The sequence below is a fragment of the Eschrichtius robustus genome, chromosome 14, assembly GCF_028021215.1.
Source record: "Eschrichtius robustus isolate mEscRob2 chromosome 14, mEscRob2.pri, whole genome shotgun sequence".
In the NCBI taxonomy this organism is placed as follows: Eukaryota; Metazoa; Chordata; class Mammalia; order Artiodactyla; family Eschrichtiidae; genus Eschrichtius; species Eschrichtius robustus.
The window spans coordinates 26,355,113-26,366,745 of NC_090837.1; the positions used below are offsets into that span (position 1 = coordinate 26,355,113).

General features: G+C 55.5%; 2 protein-coding genes across 3 annotated transcripts; both read right to left on the reverse strand.

The window, feature by feature from the left end:
• Positions 1–1,441: 1,441 nt before the first annotated feature.
• Positions 1,442–4,138, reverse strand: DDT (D-dopachrome tautomerase). Its single transcript, XM_068563784.1, has 3 exons — positions 3,813–4,138; positions 3,312–3,487; positions 1,442–1,694 (listed from the first exon to the last, which is right to left on the reverse strand). The coding sequence occupies exons 1-3, from the start codon at positions 3,918–3,920 to the stop codon at positions 1,622–1,624; spliced, it is 357 nt and encodes a 118-aa protein (XP_068419885.1). The 5' UTR covers positions 3,921–4,138; the 3' UTR covers positions 1,442–1,621.
• A 1,879-nt stretch (positions 4,139–6,017) lies between these two features.
• LOC137776579 (glutathione S-transferase theta-3-like) lies at positions 6,018–11,463 on the reverse strand. Of its 2 annotated transcripts, XM_068563174.1 has the most exons (5): positions 11,278–11,463; positions 9,813–9,900; positions 9,114–9,264; positions 6,781–6,957; positions 6,018–6,451 (listed from the first exon to the last, which is right to left on the reverse strand). In XM_068563174.1, exons 1-5 carry the CDS (start codon positions 11,387–11,389, stop codon positions 6,257–6,259), a joined length of 723 nt encoding a protein of 240 aa, XP_068419275.1. In that variant the 5' UTR covers positions 11,390–11,463; the 3' UTR covers positions 6,018–6,256. The 2 variants fall into 2 exon arrangements, with proteins under 2 accessions (XP_068419275.1, XP_068419274.1); XM_068563173.1 differs by lacking the exon at positions 11,278–11,463 and having other exon boundaries at positions 9,813–10,219.
• Positions 11,464–11,633: the final 170 nt, after the last annotated feature.

Sequence of the window (11,633 nt, forward strand, 5' to 3'; positions counted from 1 at the left end):
ACGAATGTTATGGCTTTTTCTTTGACTTTATTTATAGACAGTAAAACCATGGTGAAGAACTCATAGACGGTTCAGTACAGTAAAGCTTTAATGATATGCTAGTAGATAAAAAAATTGTCGCCAACCTTGATTTTTGAGAGGAGTATAAGGGGCAGGGTTGGGTTAAACAGCATAAACAGATGGTTTCAAACTTTCGTGGATGACTTGCAACCTTGTATGCAGCTCCCACCAGAGTTGTATCTTGAAAGATGCTCTGGAGTGAAAGTTGAAAAAAGATGGGAAGGGTGGTGCAAGCAGCAGGGAGCTAGCTGTGTGGCAAGGTTTTGAGTTGAGAAACACTGCTGGCCATGCAGGAGCCTCATTGCAGCATGGTGTTATCAGGGGGTAAAACTCAGGGCCACAACGGGGAGAGGTAATGCCCGCGTGGGGGGAGGGGCCAGTCCTCACAGTAAACAGATGATATCACTCACAATAGTGGGGATGACATTGAAGCTGGGAAGACCAGATCGGAGGCTCTTACGTTATGGTCCTGGCAAGGGTTAGGCCTGAATCCCTCCTTAGGCACTTCAACCATTCATTTGCATTCAACCCACAAACATTCCCTGAGCCCCTTTGGGAAGCAAGACATCCATGTTGGCAGAAGGAATGAGAGCAGAAACAGCTGGGACAGCGAGCCAGGGAAAGGAACTCCAAGCTATAGCTTTTAACAAGTCCTCAGCGGTGGTCAGGTAAACACAGCAGGCACAGGCACATTCTTTTGGAAACTAACTTATTAACCAGGTGGACTGCACAGACTGAAAATCTCAATTTGGTAGTTCATTGGTGCACAAGGATGATCAAAGCTTTAATTGTGCAGAGAAACATAGCGCCCAGAGATGTAAACTCTGCATCTGGAAGGAAACTGAAAAGGCGACTTCCTTTGGGCTACCCCCACCCCACCTGTATATCCTCTGAAATGCAAAAGCATGGTATGTTCTTTAGATGGGGGGGCGGGATCCCATTCATTCCATTTCTAGAAGCAGACGTTGCATTTCTGGGTTTGCCATTCTGGGACATGGATTTTTACAAGGCACGCAGCTACACTGAATTCTCATCAAGACTCACTGGAGAAGGTGAAGTTTGGCAATGTCCAGGGAAGGTCCCTGAAGCCCAGGCTGAGGACAGGAACATCTGGTCAGCAGAGTCTGCAGGAAGGCCCAGGCTGGACCAGCTGCCAGCTCCTCCCCACCAGCCTGAACATGGGCATCGGGAGCAGGGCCTCCAGGCTGAGCCCTCCACCCTCTGATTTGGGCAGCCGAGATACAAGACATGAAACAGAGGCCCTGAAGACAGGAACATCCCACCTCCCAGGTTCCCTAAGGTCCCCACCTCATAAACCAACCCTGCTGCCCAGGGTGGCCCAGAATGCCGGGGGAGGGTAAAGGGAAGTAGAGAAGTCATGTTTGAGAGACAACGCTCTTCATTTATTTGTCATAAGGATGGGGAAGAGGACCGTGAGGTCACAGGCCTGTCTGCACGTGGGGGTGCCAGAAGCTGGTATCCACCAGGCCCTCACTTTGACAGGAGGCCTCTCTGGAAGGGGCTGCCAGCTCACAGATGCCCTGGACGCCCTCCACGCCAATCATAAAAAGGTCATGACTGTCCCCTTCTTGCCGATCTGCCAGGGCTCCAAGGGGAGAAAGCGGATAATTATCCTTCAGGAGACAGAGAAAAAGATGTCATCAGCTCCTTGGCTAATGCCTCACATTCCAAGACCCCTAGCCAGGTACTCCCACCATGGGCTCCCAGGCCAGCCTGCCTTAGCCCACCAGCCATTTTGCAAGCCTGTCTCAACCCATTAATGCTCTCTGCCCAACCCCCGACAGGGCAGTGGGCATGTCAAGGTTGGAATGGTGACTGCACATCATCATCACCCACCAAGAACAGACTCTCAACATGGCGGCCTCTGTGGTCACTGTATGCTCTGTCTGCGTGTTCACAGGGGAGCCCTGTCTTCCAAACTGCAGGCCCCATGGGGGCATCTGCAGTGCCCAAGCTGCCTGTTTTCGCAAAGCCTGGCTCAAGAAGGCCAGGCACAGGGTGACTCCCCCCACCACCCCTGTAATGTCTGTGGAGTGAGTGAGTGTGCTCCTCTCACAGAAGTGATAGGAAGTTCCTTGTGAAGAAACAGGATACCTGGGATAGCCTGGGACCAAGGAGGTATATGTGACAACCTCAGTTTTCCCATCTGTAAATAGGCAAAATGGAGGTATCTACCTCATGGGGATGGCATGTCCACATGAGGGGTGTGGAGAGGGGGACAAAACTTCTAAGGATCAAATGGGATCAGGCATGTGAGTTACCTATGGAGTATCTGGCACATAGTAAATTACACATTACTTATGTTGTTAGAATTATTATCACTCCCCAGCTTGAGGACCAGGTCTGAGCACCCCCTAGAAGTAACCATTCTTCACCAGCCTTTCTGGGCCAATGAAGGCTCCATTCTGGAAGGTTCTTTCAAGCTTCTCATATACTTAGTTCCTCGTAGGCATGGAATTGGCTCAGGAATATTTTTCACCCAGGAAGAAACTTTAACCTTGCCACAGAATACCAGGTTTGGGAGCTGTAGGTGTTCTTGGGAATTGTTTAATCCATGCCTCTCCATTCACAGAAGAGAAGGCTACAAACCAGAGATGGTTCACTTCCAGGTTTGTGTGGCTCCTCCAGCTGCATGGGACCCAGAACCCAGGTCTCCAGACATTCAGGCCAATCCTCTTTCCACTACTCTGTGGCCCTCCCAGGAACCTTACCTGGGACCTAACTGGGCCATAGGCCCAAAGGTCACAGCCTCAGGACATACCCAGAATTCCTCGACCAGCTTGGAGAAGCTCTAGAAAATTACACCTGTTTCCCTAAGATGTGGGGAAGCCTGAAGGCAGATGATAAATGGCCTTGGTTTTGTCAGGGTAACAACATCCTGCCCTACCAGGTGTCAAGGCAGGTGCAGTATAGTGCCATCCCATGCAGTACCCCCAGGGAGTGGTTAAAGGAGAGCCTTCCCACTTCACAGATGGAAAAACTGAGGTCCTGGAGGCCACACCTTGCCCACGTGTCACAGGGACCACTACAGAGCCAGGAATTCACTCAATTCCACTACCACTCTCAAGGTGGGCCCACCACCGGGGGACGCAAGGCGCCCTGCGGCACCACATCCTTCTAGCGAAGGGTGGGGAATTAATTTTTTCCCCAACCTTAGGAAGGGCCTCAAGTCGGATCCCTGCCCCGTCTCGCGGAAGTCCCAACAGGGTCCTCTCCCTGCCCCTACGCACCGATCCTGGGCCAGGTCCAGCTCCTTGGTGAGAAACTCGAAGAGGCGGGCACTGTGGCCGCGGTTCTCCTCGGCCGTGCCCACCACACCGATGGAGGAGACGAGCAGTTGCGCGCCGGGCTCCGCCGAGCCGTTAACCGCCATGGCCAGGCCGGGCCGCACTGTCACGTTCACGCGCTGCGGGGACACGAAAGTTTCGCCTGAAGCCGGTGTAGGCCGGGATGGTGCTGAGGACCGGGGAGCGCGGAGTGGGGGAGCCCGGGCCCCGCGGGATCAGGGCTGGGGGCACGGGCCGGGGTCCTTGGAGGTCACGTCGGGGTCATGGCTGGACAAGGCGACAGGGAGCAGACGTGGCGGCTGGGGCCGCGGGGTCTTGGAGAGCGGGAGGTCAGACTTGGCGGGCGCGGAAGAGTCAGGGTCGCGGTGGGGAAGCCGAGGGCGGACAGAGCCCGACCCCATCCGCCAACCTCCTCCCTCTCCGTGCTCCCCTGCCCATACTCACGTCCTCAGGCTTGCCCAGGATGGCGGCAGTGGCCGCGCAGAGCCGCTTCTCTAGTCCCGCGGGCACACGGCCGGCGGGCAAGTTCGTGTCCAGCTCAACGAACGGCATTTCTAGCGGGAAGGCGCAAGAAAAGCCGCCAAGGAGAAAGCACGGAGTCCAGGTGGGTGATCTCCAGGATAGGGCTGTAGGGAGCAGGGGCGGGGCGCCGCGGAAACCCGCTCCTCATTGGCTGGGCAGGTACACAGCGCCCCCCGATTAGCTGCCTAGACTACACCCCCGGCTTCGGCCGACAGCCTCCGCGTGCGACGGCGCTGATTTCCGGAAGTGCTGTAGCCCGGCCGGCTCCGAGTAACCCCACCCCCAACGAGACATTGGCCGCTCCAGGCCCCGCCCACATCCAGGCCCCACCCCCGCTCCAGCCACACTGGCCGAGGTCTCCGGTCTCCTGCGGCTTTCCGGCGCTACTGCGGTCGTCTGCTTCTTAGCCAATATTTAGATGGAGGTCTGAACACCCCCCCCCAAACACACACACCTGTAGGAGCCTTCCCCAGGCTCCACCCTAAAAACGTTACATCGTCACGGAGGCTTAAAATTATTTTTAAATGGGTTGCCTCCAAGTCAGGCAACTTCACGTTCCATGTGTGAATCTGCACTTCTCTTGATCAGGACACCTGGTGATACGTGTGGGCTCGAGTGGGGCTGGGCAGAGACCCTCGGGCTCCCTGCATCCCTACCTGGCCCCCAAAGACATCTACCTTTGTGGCCTCTTGTGCCTGTGCCAACCTTGCCTCACGGTGAAGGACAGCCCACCGGGGGGTGAGAGCCGCCAAGTCCCAGTAGAATTACCCTCAATGTTTACGGGACCCTATGTTTTTATAGGTGAAACAAAAGTTATTTAAAATGTGGAAGTCGGACTTCCCTGGTGGTGCAGTGGTTTAGAATCCGCCTGCCAATGCAGGGGACACAGTTTCGAGCCCTAGTCCCGGAAGACCCCCACATGCCACGGAGCAACTAAGCCCGTGCCCCCAACTACTGAGCCTGCGCTCTAGAGCCCATGAGCCACAACTACTGAAGCCCGTGCCCCTACAGCCCATGCTCCGCAACAAGAGAAGCCACCGCAATGAGAGGCCTGCGCACCACAACGAAGAGTAGCCCCCACTCACAACTAGAGAAAGCCTGCGCACAGCAATGCTGCCAATGCAGCCAAATTAATTAATTAAAACAAAAAAACCGTGTAAGTCTGTTGAGGTAGCCAAACATGGTACTCTCATCTGCGTTGTAAAGTTGTTTGAATTGTAAATGACAAAGATAATTGAAATTGTATGGGTGTATATGAACAATTTCAATTACACATCTAAAATTCTATTTAAGTGCACATATTAAAGGAGCCTCTATGGGAGGCAGGCAGGCTGAGGCTCTGTCTGTCCATGACCCTGTCTCCTTCGTTTATTAGATGATTCAGATATCAGAGGGTCTAGGACACAAGACAGGTAGATTGTGACCATCCTGAGGGACAGGTGACAAGTCTGGGACCCAGGGTGTAGCTTGGAGAAGACAGTGGCCGGGGTTACGAGTAGGCATGGGAGAGCAACGCCCCTCAGCAGCACCAGGAGGGCCAGGAACTAACCTGAAATTTCCCTCCCTGCAAGGAGGTTCATGAACCAGCCCTGCACCCCACCTGTGGGAGACAGCGTCACCCCAGAGGGAGGAGAGAGACCTAGGAGACTGAGGTGATTCCTGATTGTGACTCTCTTTACCAAGTCAACTGTGACATGTGCCAGCCCAGGGGGCATGGAACCAGCTCCCTGCCAGGACTGAGGGAGGGAAGCATTGGGGCTGAGGAGCCCAGAGGGGTCACCTGACTTGGCCTAGGGTGAGAAGTTGGAGGAATTCTCCCTGGAGAAGGACGTGGTAACAAATGCCAAAAGACCAGGAAGAGCACCAGGCAGGAAAGGTGAGGGGGAGCCCGGTAAGCAGCAGAAATAGGCTGAGCCAAGGCCAGGAGGCCAAGGAGGAAGCTGGGAGTTGGTGCTGGGGCGGGGGGGTGGAGCCAGGAAAATGTTGGGCTACTGGGGGAAACCAGAGGGGGTGCCCTGGAGGGACGGGGTCAAGGCCTCAAATGTAAAGTTCAGTGACTCATCCTCTGTCCTTTAGCCTCAGGGCAGTGAGGCACCAGGGTAAGTTTCAAACAGGAGAGGGCCGGGGTCAGGGTCACATCTGTGTTTACTAAAGCTATTTCCAGAGGTCACATGGAAGTCAGCGTGCAAGGGGTAAGGGTGAAGTTGGCAGGCAGACAGAAGAAGGAACACAGGACTGGCGTGTGGAAGACACTGTGGACCGGACTCTGCGCAGGTGTCTCGCTCACAGCCAAGGGGAGGCAGTGCCATTTCTTTATTCTGAGGACAGAGCTCCGTCGACGGTGGCTCTGCAGGCCCACCCGGTACTCACTGCAACAAAAGCTGCGCCAAGGGCTTCAGCCTCTCCTTCATGGCAGTGTCGGCTGGAGGCAGGTCCTTAGCCTTCATGATGACCGCGTGGGCCTCCTGGAAGAGGTCCTCCCCCACCGCAGCTTCCACGCGCTGGCGCCACGCAGCCAGCTTAGGCCGGCTTTTGAAGATGTCACAGCCGGCGCTGACAGGCTATGGGAGAGGGAGCTGGGTGGAGGGGTGGGACCCAGGGAAGCACAAGGCAGCATGTCCCAACTTAGGGATCCCTTGGGTGGATTTTCCCTCCTCTGCCACACGGGTGATAGGCTGGGGCTTCTCCTCCAGGAAATACCGAGAAGCTGCTCAATATCCCTGCAGGGTGGGGTTTTTAAGCCCCTTTTTACAGATGAGGACGCTGAGGCTCAGAGGGGGAAGTGACCCGCCCAGGGCCCCCCAGCCAGAAAGGGCAATGTGAGCTGGTACATTGGCTCTCTCCCAGGGTACCTCAATGCCCAGCTGGCCCCCCACCCCACGACACTCACATGCATCAGCTCTGTGATGGCCACCAAGTCTGCCACTGAGATGTGAGGCCCAGAAAGGAAGTCCTGGTCCTTCAGGAACTTGTCCTCAAGCAGCTGCAGGCACCTGTCCAGCTCGGCCAGAGTAGATGCCAGTGTCTCAGGGGGCACCCGTTGGCCCAGTAACACAGGGAACAACATCTGGTAGGCGGGCAGGCAGAGGGAGGGCTCAGGGTCTGCCCAAGGCCCAGCATGGTTCCTGCTCTCATTCCACCTATCAGCCATCCTTCGCATTTCTCCTCACTCCAATCTACCATTTCCCGCCCATGGCCACTACCAGCCCAGGCCTTATCCCTTACTCAGGCACAGATAGCCTCCACCTCTTCCTGGGTCATCACATCGGGCAGCCGGGGGATACTTCGGCAATCCAAGTCTGCCCATATCTTCTCCCTGCATAAAGCCTTCCATGGCTCCCTGGTGCCCTCACCGCAAAGGCCTCAACACAGGGCAGCAGCCATCCTCTCCCACCCCACCTCCCACTCCACCCCAGGCTTCTCAAATGGGAATGTGCGTGCGGATCCCTCTGGGATGTGGTTCAAGTATACGGTCCTAATCAGTACACCTGGGTGGGGCCTGAGACTCTGCATTTCCAAGCTCCCAGGTGACGCTCATGCTCCTGGCCCATGGCCCACACTCTGAGTAGCAAACATCTATACTCACTCTCCTGGACTTCTCTCCATTCTGCCCTCAAATGCACCGGGCTTCCCCCCAACCCCACAGCTTGTAAAGCTATGGAAACCTTCTTTGTGCCAAATGGACCCCCGGAGGGAATTCCCTGGCCGTCCAGTGGTTAGACTTCAGCGCTCACTGCCAAGGGCCTGGGTTTCATCTCTGGTCAGGGAACTAAGATCCCACAAGCTGCACGGCCAAAAACAACAACAACAACAAATGGGCCCCCAGAACAGTGGTTCCATACAGGCAGCAGGGGCCAGCTCACACTCCCTCACACACACAGGGAGCCTGCTCTGTGCCAGACACTATGTAAGTGCTTTACCAATAATAACTCAGAGTTCACATTTCAAAAACCTCTGCACGTTTGATAAGTAAAAATGGTATCTGCATGCTCTTTTAATGTGCATTTGCTTGATTTTTACTGAAGTTACATGTTTTCATCCATTTATTGACCCTTTCTCTCTGTCCTTCAGTTACATCTCTGCTGGTTTCTTCTGCGCATTTTTCTCCTGTGTTTTGATGGGCTTCTAAGAGCATCTTATTTTTTTTTTAAAGCATATTTATTTATTTATTTAATTTATTTATTGATGCGTTGGGTCTTCGTTGCTGCGCCCAGGCTTTCTCTAGTTGCGGCGAGTGGGGGCTACTCTTCCTTGTGGTGCACGGGCTTCTCATTTTGGTGGCTTCGCTTGTTGCAGAGCACGGGCTCTAGGCGCGTGGGCTTCAGTAGTTGCGGCATGTGGATTCTGGACTTCTCCGGTGGCGTAGTGGTTAAGAATCCGCCCACCAGTGCAGGGGACACGGGTTCGAGCCCTGGTCTGGGAAGATCCCACATGCCGCGGAGCAGCTAAGCCCGTGTGCCACAACTACTGAGCCCGCACTCTGCAACTACTGAAGCCTGCATGCCACAACTACTGAATCCCGTGCACCTAGAACCGGTGCTCTGCAACAAGAGAAGCCACTGCAATGAGAAGCCTGCGCACCACAACGAAGAGTAGCCCCCGCTCACCACAACTAGAGAAAGCCCGCGCGCAGCAACGAAGACCCAACACAGCCAAAAATAAAAATAAAAAATAAAATTTTTTTTAATGTTCTTTCTAACATTTCTTTGCCAAGATCTTTCCCAGTTTTTTTGCTTGTTTTCATTCTTTTTTTTTCTTACACAGATTTTGTGTAAAATCGATTAGCCTTTTCTTTAAGTCTCCCACTGTTACTAGGCTTATAAATCCTTGCATACCCAGAAATCAGATCAACATTTAGTGAAATATCTTATTTCTTCCTACTCTGAGGTTTTTCGCTTAACACCTCTCCATCTGGAAAGTACATGTGTAGCAAAGTGAAGGTTTGATTCTTTTCTCTCCCAAAAGACGATATTCCCAGGCAGCCTGGAGTGTGCAAAAGGACACAAGATTAATTTCCAGCAGCTCAGGAATCAAGACATATTGGGGGAGTCATTCCCAGGCTCTGTGCCTTGGTTTCCCCTCTGGGAAACAAGTTGGTTGCCCTGGAGCATCTCTGGCATTCTAGAATTTAGTGTTCTCAGGTCTCAGGTCTGAATGGAATGCTTTCGACCGAAAGCACCATCCCCCGGTCACCGAGGAAGGGCTCCCTGCTCCAAAGCTCACCTTCTGCCACATGGTCCGGGTGCAGCTTGTTCGCAGGGCCGTGTGCTGCCACGCCAGGTACTCATCCACACGGGCTCGGGCCTGCAGGTCCTGGGGGTACCAGTGGTCGGGGGCCTCATACTTGCGGGTCAGATACAGCAGGATGGCCACACTGGGGGACACGGTGGGTGCAGGGGACATGCCCCAGTCACTCTTTAACCATTCCACAGGGGCCAGGCCCTGGGTGAGGCCGGTCCCTGCTCCTCACACATCTTTCCCCAGCTCCTGGGGGTGGAGCATTTCACTGTTTCTGGTACAGAGTAGGAGTGTGAGGCTCAGAGAGGTTAAGTGACAGCCAGGATCACACAGCTCTATGTTGGGCCATCCTATCATCAGAACTAAGGGCACCAAGTGAAAAACAAAATGTCATGAGATTTCAGAAAGTGGGCGTACGCTCAGAGAAATCTCCCATGAGGAAGCAGTGCCCAACATGTGTCCCGAAGGATGAGAGTGACTCCAATACCATTCCCCAACATCTCCAGGGCAGGGACAGCACCAGGAGGACGACCAGGCGCCCCTCCCAGCCCTGGGCAGCTCTGCTGACTTCAACCCACTCTCCACCCTAGGGCTGGCAAGGGGCTCAGGGCACACAAGCCATGATCCAAGCCATCAACGGTGGACACACAGATGGCTGACTGGTGCAGCCAGGGGACCCGTTACCTCTCAGCCAAGGTGAAGTCCCCATCCTTCAAGGCTGGCACCTTCCTCAGGGGGTTCACCTGGGCAAAGTCATCGCTGTAGTGCTGACCTGTGGGAGAGACCAGGAAGGCAGGTGGGGAGAACTCTGAGCCCTCTGAGGTCTCTGCCCACCCCCTACCCCAATGTCCAGGCACCAACTTTCTGAGGCCTCCATCCAGGTGGGGCATCAGAGAAGACGAGGCCACTCTGCTGGTCAGCGGATCACACACGCTGAGCCTGCCGGAGGTCCCCCCTTCCTGTGTCCACCCCCACCTTGGAACCTGGGTCAAGTAGCATCTCAGTTTGGACTTGGGAGGAGGGTGATTCACTGCAGCTGTAATCCACCCCAGCCCCGGCCAACTCCATCCACGCATCAGACACTCTAGCCTCCTCCCTGGGCTCTAGGCTTGTCCGCTGCAGTCCCCCTCTCTATGCCAACTGGGTGACCTGTCTACACACCAGAGCTCCAGTCACACCTGCTCCCGGCCCTCAGCAAACCTCGCTCTCACCAGCAATACCTGCCCGACTCAGCCACTCAACCTCCTGCAGGTCAGCTCCTCTTTCTTTCTTGTGCCAAACCTTCAAGGCTCCTCCCCAACAGGGATTCCCAGGTCTGAAACACATCTGCATACCTCCCTGGCCCGGGCCAGTGCAGAGGGTGCACCAAGTAATGTATGCGGAGTCGGAGGGCTTCAGTGGAGCCGGGATCCAGCCTGGCCGTAGGACCGCCTGTGGGCCTCTTTGCCCTTCTACTGCATGGACGGAATCACCCCTTCCCATCCTCCCTCTAGAAATTGCCTCTGTGCCCAGCCCCCACCCCAAGGAGCATTGAAAAGTCAGAGCAACCTGGCATCAAAGCAGCTGGTGGCTCACGCTGGGGCACCAGAGGCAGAAGGTGGGCAGGCTCAGCCAAGCAGGGGTCTCCCTCCGGGCCTGCAGGAGGGGCTCTGAATCCAGAGCTTATCCTACTATCCAGTTACAGCCCTGCCCCCTCCCCGGATTCTGTATAAGTGGAGGGGACCTAGGCAGGCATAGGTAGGAGTAAAGAGGAGACCAGATGCAGATGTCCAACCTCCTCCTGCCAGCAGACCCAGAAACTCAAGAGACGGGGGCTGCTTCCACTGGGAATGAGGAGGCAGTTCACTGTTTTCTCCAAGCCCAGGTGTGGAGGTGTTGGAGCTGTCACTCCACTTCCCGCGGCCCCACACCCCCACACCCCCACTGCTCTCTACCTGCTCTGCTCCTTCCTAACCTGTATTTTGAAGAACGGTTAGTATTCACTAGGCAAAGGTCAAGACTCTGAAAATACACAACTTATAGGCGAAGCCACGGTTTCCGACTGGAGTCTGTCTCTTGCCGTCTGTCTGCGCAGGCCGCCTGACCGTGGGGCCCCGGGAGTCCGTGTGCACAGAGGGACCCAGACCCCGGGCCTGCCTGCCGGGCCCACCTTTGAGCAGGTCCACGGTGCGCAGCTCGAAGGGGATGCAGTTCTTCTTGGCGAAGATGTAGACGGCGCGGCATGGCTGGGACAGCAAGTCCAGGTAGAGCTGCAGGCCCATGGCGGGGGCGGGGGTTAGGATTAGTGCAGGACTGAGGCAGAAACGGCGGGCAGGGACCACCGGCCACCCAGCCGGCGGCCGCGCGCAGCCTGATTACTCGAGCCCGGCCACGCCCTCCCCGCCCATTGGATGGTGCCGGAGAACTTTGGACCAATCAGCAGCGGCCTCGCTCTCCCGCCTTCCCTCTCCGGAGGTCTGGGCTGGGGTCCCTTTCCTGGTGGGGAGGGTACAGGGAGACGGACTC

Excerpts from the sequence above, each read along its gene's own strand:
- LOC137776579 (XM_068563173.1), bottom strand. The coding sequence starts at position 10,204 with ATGCGTGGATGGAGTTGGCCGGGGCTGGGGTGGATTACAGCTGCAGTG. Across the intron at positions 9,265-9,812 it reads GACTTCACCTTGGCTGAGAG|TGTGGCCATCCTGCTGTATC; the intron begins GTAACGGGTCCC and ends CGTGTCCCCCAG. Across the intron at positions 6,958-9,113 it reads CCCGGACCATGTGGCAGAAG|ATGTTGTTCCCTGTGTTACT; the intron begins GTGAGCTTTGGA and ends CCCGCCTACCAG.
- DDT (XM_068563784.1), bottom strand. The coding sequence starts at position 3,920 with ATGCCGTTCGTTGAGCTGGACACGAACTTGCCCGCCGGCCGTGTGCCC. Across the intron at positions 3,488-3,812 it reads TCCTGGGCAAGCCTGAGGAC|CGCGTGAACGTGACAGTGCG; the intron begins GTGAGTATGGGC and ends GTGTCCCCGCAG. Across the intron at positions 1,695-3,311 it reads CTGGACCTGGCCCAGGATCG|GATAATTATCCGCTTTCTCC; the intron begins GTGCGTAGGGGC and ends TGTCTCCTGAAG.